We start from the raw sequence: 7,331 nt of genomic DNA on the forward strand, positions 1-7,331 counted from the left end.
GTATTTACTGAATTGCTTATAATTTAAATCATTCAATTAGTCGCTACCAAGTGGATCAATGATTATATCTAATTTTAAAGCAAATTTATTAGAATTTGTCAAATACCAACCATTATAACCTGTTGTAGAGAGCATTGTTCTGGTTCAGATAGTGTTCCATGATATACTCAATATAGTAATAAACACAGTAATGTGATTTTTCAAAGGTTCACTTTTTTACTTTTCTTTTTTTAGCTTCTGTTGACTCTCTCTCCTTGGTGGCAATTGCAGGAAAGATGAACAAAGGAAATTGGACTATGGTGAAGGAGTTCATTCTGCTTGGTCTCACTGATGATCCATTGATGAAGATCCCTCTCTTTGTGCTATTCCTACTTGTGTACATTATCACTATTCTGGGAAACACTGGTATCATTGCACTGATAAGGAGTTCTCCCCATCTTCATACATCCATGTACTTTCTCCTTAGTAATTTATCCTTTGTAGACATCTGTTACTCCTCAGTTATCACACCCAATTTATTGGCCAACTTTCTCTCAGAGAGTAGGGCCATTTCTTTCCTTGGATGTGTGACACAGCTGTTCTCATTTGTTTTCCTGGGAAGTACAGAGGTCTATCTCCTCACAGTGATGGCCTATGACCGATACAATGCTATATGTAATCCATTGCTTTATTCACTCATCATGGACACAAGGATGTGCGTATATCTTATAGGTGCCGCGTATCTAGCAGCTCTTCTGAATGCCCTGATACACACATGCTGTACGTTCAGGTTAACCTTTTGTAAGTCTAACAGGATTATTCACTTTTATTGTGATGTGCCTCCACTGTTGAAGCTTTCCTGCTCTGACACTTCCGTCAATGATGTGGTGCTGATTCTTTTTGCTGGAGGATCTATAGTTGCGTCGCTTGTGATTGTTCTTGTCTCTTATTCTTACATTGTCGCTGCTATCCTGAAGATACACACATCAGAGGGTAGGTACAAGGCCTTTTCCACCTGTTCTTCCCACTTCCTCTGTGTGACTATTTTCTTTAGTACACTTGTCTTTATGTATCTCAGGCCGAGCTCCACTTACGTCATGGACCAGGACAGAGTAGCGTCAGTGTTTTATACATCCATAATTCCCATGTTAAACCCCCTGATTTATAGCTTGAGGAACCAAGAGGTGAAAGAGGCTATGACAAAAATGATGAGAGGAATATGCAGAGGAAAAAAATAACCAACGGAGTAACATCTATGGGATTCATGTGTGAAGTTAGTACTGATAAAGCCCAAAATGGATTGCGGTGATGCTTGCTGGACATTTGAGGACTAGTCACATATTTGACCACTTTAATGTTTTCTATTCCCTTTAAATCCAAACTTGTGGGTGTATTTCAATGACGGCATCCTTTGTAAAAATTAATTATGTGAAATGTGTATCTAAAGCTTGACATTTTAAGATGTGTTATGTATGTTATAATGAAATTCTTAAGGAATTCAATATGCTCAGAAAGGATGTTACAAATATTATTTATTTAAGGAAGCACACTAATACTTTGCAACCTAGGCTTCAACCTGAGCTACCCACCCATCCCTACAACAGAATATCAAGAAAACAAAAGCTATTTTGATTTCAAATATATTACAGCATAAAGTTCTCTCTAACTAGACCAGGGTTCTCCAAAATCAGTCCTGGTCAAAGCATTGAAAGGACTGAAAAATGTGAATGTTTTTTTTCTTCTGTAAATTGGGATGAGGGAGCTTCTTATATCGAATTTGGGTTAGATTGAGGATCGTACAAAGGTTTCAGGGCAGGGTTAGGGGTTAGAACCTGAGAGCATGACAGCACAGGCCCTAGTTGTCTACATTCACGTTATACATTTTCAAAAAACTTGGCTTGTAATAGTTTTAAATGCAAAAACATCAGTTGATGGACAGAATGCAGAACAATGGCATACATTCACCCCAGTACAGAGATCTGGGCCTAAATCCATTGTTTTGTTTGCATTCCACAACACCCCAGTTCAGACATGGCCATATGTAAATCAGCCTTGACCCTGTGCCTCATGGGAACAGTCCAGCCCGAACTGCCAAGCCATGTCTTCCCTGGACCGGAATCCAGCATCCTAGGACCAGTTTCTGGCTGTCAGCAGTCATCAGCCGGGATAGCTTAACTCCAGAGGTGTGGAGTGCACCGGACTCACGTCTGAGCATACCCGTCCCACTCGGGGTGACAAATGCAAAAACAACAGTTGATGGACAGAATGCAGAACAAGTCCTACATTCACCCCTTACCGGGGTGAATGTAGGACATTGTTCTGCATTCTGTCCATCAACTGTTGTTTTTGCAGTTGTAATAGTTTTTAACCATTTTGTTAAAGAATGTAAGTGTACTCCTAGAGGGCTTTCTCTTGTCTAATAGCCCCAATATTATCTGCCTTTTGTCAGAATCACCAGACCTTTGCTGTATATCTTTCACAGATCTATATCCTTCTGTGATGTGATGTTGTGAAACCGACATATAACTGTATTATTACTAAATTAATCAATAAATAAGTGTCTTGTAGAGTGTGGCTACTCACCCATGAGGGTCTTAAGGTGCTTTGTGGAGGATCATTCAAACAGTCAGGGTCATGTAGACGTTGAAGAGGGTGGGGCTAAAGGAAGAACCCGGGGGCACTCCACAGCTGATTTCTGAGGCTTCTGAGAGGAAATGTGGTAGTCTGACTCATTGTGTCCTGCTGGTGTTGGTAGGAGTAAATCCGATGTCATGGAGTCTTGTGATTAGGGTGTTGTAGACAACGGTGTTGAAAGCTGCCAAAAGGCCCAGTTGGATGAGGGCTGTGCCCTCACCCTGGTTAAGGAGGGAGCGGATGTCATCTGTGGAGGAGAGAAAGGTAGTCTCCATACTGTTGTTACTTTGGAAGCCGGATTTGAAGGTGTCCTTGTCATGGTTCAAATTGATGAACTCAGAAAGTTGGGTATTGATGGCCCTGACTGGGAAGGGGAAGAAGGAGATGGGTCTGAAGGTCTTGATCTCCATTGAGTCTGAGGACTGTTTCTTCAGCTGGGTTTGATCTTGGTGTGTTTCCAGTCATCAGGGAAGGCGTCAGTTTTGATGGAGCAGTTGATGGAGTGGTGGAGCTGGGAACGATGGTACAGGCAGGGATTTGTAGGGGCTCTCTGTAGTGAGCGGGGTTGAGCTGAGCATGGTCGGTTGGGGTACGACTTGGTTGTGTGCTATGGTGGCGGCTGCAGTGGCCGGGTCTTGGGTGTCAAAAGTGTTGTAGATCTTCCTGATCTTGTGTTAGAAATAGGTGCTGAGTTTGTTTCAGAGGTCTTGGGAGTGGGCAATGTCTGTGGTCTCGCTTTTGGGCTTGGCGAACTCCCTGAATATGGTGAATCGTCCTACGCTGTTGTGAGCATTGGCATTGATTCCGTCTTGGAGGGCTGTTTTCTTTGTGGTTTACATGAACATGAACTTAATGTTATGGCAGAGATATAAAGGATCTAATTATGTCATCATTTCTAAATAACCTGCGCGAACTGCATGAGGACATATGTGTTTTGTACGAAGGTCAGATGGGTATGTATGTATGTGTTTATACAGTACAAACCTAGCTGGGAAGCAATGGTGTTCTGCACACTAAGGGGCCTATTATGATGTCGGGCGGATTGCCTCCGCCCGACATCATAATATATACAATGCAGTAGTCACCGTGCGGTGCCTGCTGCATTGTGTATGCAAATGCATACATGCTTTTATGGCATTGTGGCGGGCGTTGGGAGATGATCTACAAGATCGTGGATGTTAAGTTCGGAATACACACATAAATGTTCCTCACTTTTTAAGAACATAGAGATGAAGTTTATAATCAAACAATGAGGAGTCAAGTGCTGACGCCGGGATTCAAATCTGTGTCCCAAGGTAGGCCACACTGAGTAGTCTCTCTTCCTTGAAAGAAAGAAAAGAGATTGGGGTACAAGAAACAGCCAGGGACTATGCCACTTTTCAGTTATAGTCAATTGTAGAAGGGGAGAAAAAGTTGACTTGCCCCAGTAAACATGTGCCTATTCTCATATCCAGGAGGATAATATATACCTGCTCTGTATAAAAGACAGTGAGGAGCACATGGTACCGCCTCCTGCTATTGGACAATTCCACCAAGGATGTGGCTCACCCCTGCTCTACTAAATTCTTTTTTTTTAGAATCCTCAACTCTTCACAGCACCTCTTACTTTTTACCTCTGAGGTGTGCAATGAACTCTAGAGCATTTTAAGAATCGTTTCCAACTCTCTTTAATTCTGTAAACATATGAAAGGCCTCACACTTTAATACATTTAATATGCTTGCACTCATTTCTCTTCACTAGCTTTGTCAGTTTTTAGCACCAAAATGCCTTGTTTTACATATTTTATACTATCATAACATAGTATAACATAATAGTGATAGTGAATATTCAAATTGTATTTTTCAATTTTACAATATATACATAAGCATAATTACACTGCACACATGTCTTTGTCCAGAAGAGACGGCATATCCACCTCCAGGTGGAAACGACGTTGACGCCCATAGGAAATGAACCCGTTTTACCATTGTCTATGATTGAAATAGCCTTTGTGTTAATATCCACTGTATCATATCTGGTCATTTGCCTTCCTTCCTTCCTTGTATATATCCCAGTAGAAACCTTGTAAATATTCCTGTTGATGTCCTTTTGATTGTTTATGTTTTTGGTTCACACATATTCACTTGGGACACATGTGCACAGTGTAATTATGCATATGTATATATTGTAAAATTGAAAAATACAATTTGACTAATTTTTGCATACAGAAATCTATGTGTAGAGTTTTGCTTTCATTACCAGACATCCCCAACCTTCCTCTTTTATGTCTCATTGCTATTATGCTTGGTTGTATCATTCATTGTGACTACATTTAATGCTCCACTAGAACCATTGTTTTTTTGGTATAAAATAGGTCAAACTAAAGCTGATGGTATTGGAGTACTTTGTCCCGCCCTCTGCCATTGTTGCTTGTCCATCTACCCACCCCTTCCTCCTTCCCTACTTGCTTCTACCCCCACCACCTCACTCATCACTGCTGCTTTATTTTATTTTTTCTCATGATCCAATGTTATTGGAGCACTGTTCTATCCTCCATCTTGCCATAGTACGAACACCAGACAATGGCATTGGAGCACTACAAGTACTCCCCAGTTACATTACACAATGGCACATTCAAATTCAAGAAAAGGGGGGTGAGGCATTAGCCATCATAGCTTAAAGCTTCACACCGCCATTTCAGAAACGCAAGGCTGCACTATATTTACAACGATATGGTGCAGCCCTGCATTTCCCCCTGCACTGGTGCTACACTTAGCAGTGTAGCGCCAACGCACGCACCCTTGCACTATAGTGCAAGGGTGTTTGCGTGCAGGGGAAAGATTGTTCGTATACAGGAAGTGCCCCCTTACTATACATAAACAATCTTTAAATGCCATTTTGTCACTTTAGGGGGACAATCCAAGGCATTTTGCTTTTTCCATGTGTGCGGCACAAGGCAGCATACATTGAAAAAGCAAAAACAAGGAGAAATAATAAATTTTTCCTCGTTTAGCCAACTTAAGACCAGGTTTTCTCTGGTCTTAATTTTGGAGATGCCTCCTATTTACACTGCCCTTGTAAACAGGGGGCAGCATCAGAATCAATTTGTGTTGCTGTGAAATGTCCACAGCAACCCCCCCTGCCCACCCCTTTCACGCCAAACAGTGTGAAATGGGGCCTTATTTTCACGGCAGTGTTAAGCCAAGTTTAACTGGCATAACACTGCCTTATAAATGAGGCAATGCCCCTATCGCTCCAAAGTGTTGTGAAAAGTGATGTTTCGGTGGCGATAGGGGCTTCTACGTATGCCCCTAAGTATCATACACAGGAGGAAGCATACGTGAATTGTCCAGAATCACAAATTGTTCAGCTGACCCCGAGATTTGAACCTGGTTCCCTTCTCAACAGCTTTAGCCATTATGTCAGATCCTAATTTCACTTCAAAGCGTCTTAAGTGTTTTTCACCATCACTTCCACATTTGTTCAGCAAGCCACTGTCTACACCAAACAAGCATTAGCAAAGCAATAGCTTTCGGCTATGCCCAAGCAATTGGCCTCGTCAATATAAATGCCTTTTAGCCATGTTGTCTAGCACCACATCATCTGTTCAGTATGTCTGAAAGTCACTCAAAAAAGACCTATGATGAGGCCAGTGTATGCCACATTGCGGTGATCTTTCCATGCGGCCTCATGCTATGAGTGGAACCTGGGCACTGTGAGGTGAAGGTTCCACATGTTGAGCTCTTGTGGCAGTCGGAGTTTGGCTGCGCCACTATTTACAGCTCATTACAGTTTCTAATAAATTAATATACTTCCACGTACCTGAAGTGTCTGTCATTCCTGGATTACCACATGCTTTTCTTGGCAATGAGTGAGGCGAGTAGTTTACACAGACCCGCGAGCTACAGAGGTGAAATGGTACAGCAAGGGAATCCTGCAAGGGCGTCCACACAGAGGTACTTGTTCGGGTTGGTTGAAACAAGTCACAGAGTACAAGTGTACCAATGAGGGAGTTCTGTCGGATGAGCCATGGTACGAGTTGCACATGTTCAGATGCTCAAACGCATGCAGAAGGTTGAAACACACATTTCAGCATGGCACTAACGTGAGGTGGCCATTCTGAATGACTAGCGGAACAGAGGCGTGTGTCAAGAGACTTGCATTGGGAGTAACAGGGGCGGCTCTAGGCTCATGGCGGCCCTGGGCAGAGAGCGTAGGTAGAGGGCCCCGGAAGAGGGGGTCCGGGCAGGGCAGAGTGCGGAGGCCAGTGAAGAGGAGGGGTCAGGGTGTTTAGAAGTGGAACAGAGCCGAAGGCCGCCAAATCCCTGCCAGGGGCCACCACGCAAATATGTATCCATCCTCAGAGGATTATTATATTAGGGATATATATTGGCGTGGCGGCACCTGGGGTTTAGCGGCCAGTGCAGGTGCACAGCTTGCACAGGCCTAAGGCTGCCCCTGGTAGTAACCAGTCTTGTGTTGGCGTGATCTGCAGTCAGTGTCAGCTGATGGCAACAGTGTAAAGGTCTACGGGAGATTGTTTATTCAAATGGGAGCAGGTTTTCTGACATTCAAAGCTTGCATTGGATGTGTGTTACATGAGCAGTTGCTCATGGTTTAAAGGAGCCCTCGCTGTCATGCACAGCAAGTATGGTTGCAGGCACATCCTCTTCGATTCACACTGATTTTGGGGTTTTGAAAAAAAAACTAAAATTTTGTGTATTTTGGAAATTTTATG

The 7,331-nt window shown here is 42.9% G+C and overlaps 1 protein-coding gene across 1 annotated transcript; it reads left to right on the plus strand.

Moving 5' to 3' along the window:
• Positions 1–275: 275 nt before the first annotated feature.
• Positions 276–4,261, plus strand: LOC147734947 (olfactory receptor 8U9-like). Its single transcript, XM_086952532.1, has 2 exons — positions 276–1,190; positions 4,142–4,261. The coding sequence occupies exons 1-2, from the start codon at positions 276–278 to the stop codon at positions 4,259–4,261; spliced, it is 1,035 nt and encodes a 344-aa protein (XP_086808658.1).
• Positions 4,262–7,331: the final 3,070 nt, after the last annotated feature.

The sequence above is a fragment of the Lissotriton vulgaris genome, chromosome 1_2 (assembly GCF_964263255.1).
Source record: "Lissotriton vulgaris chromosome 1_2, aLisVul1.2, whole genome shotgun sequence".
NCBI classification, from domain to species: Eukaryota; Metazoa; Chordata; class Amphibia; order Caudata; family Salamandridae; genus Lissotriton; species Lissotriton vulgaris.

Excerpts from the sequence above, each read along its gene's own strand:
- LOC147734947 (XM_086952532.1), top strand. The coding sequence starts at position 276 with ATGAACAAAGGAAATTGGACTATGGTGAAGGAGTTCATTCTGCTTGGT. Across the intron at positions 1,191-4,141 it reads AGGCTATGACAAAAATGATG|CCACCAAGGATGTGGCTCAC; the intron begins AGAGGAATATGC and ends TATTGGACAATT.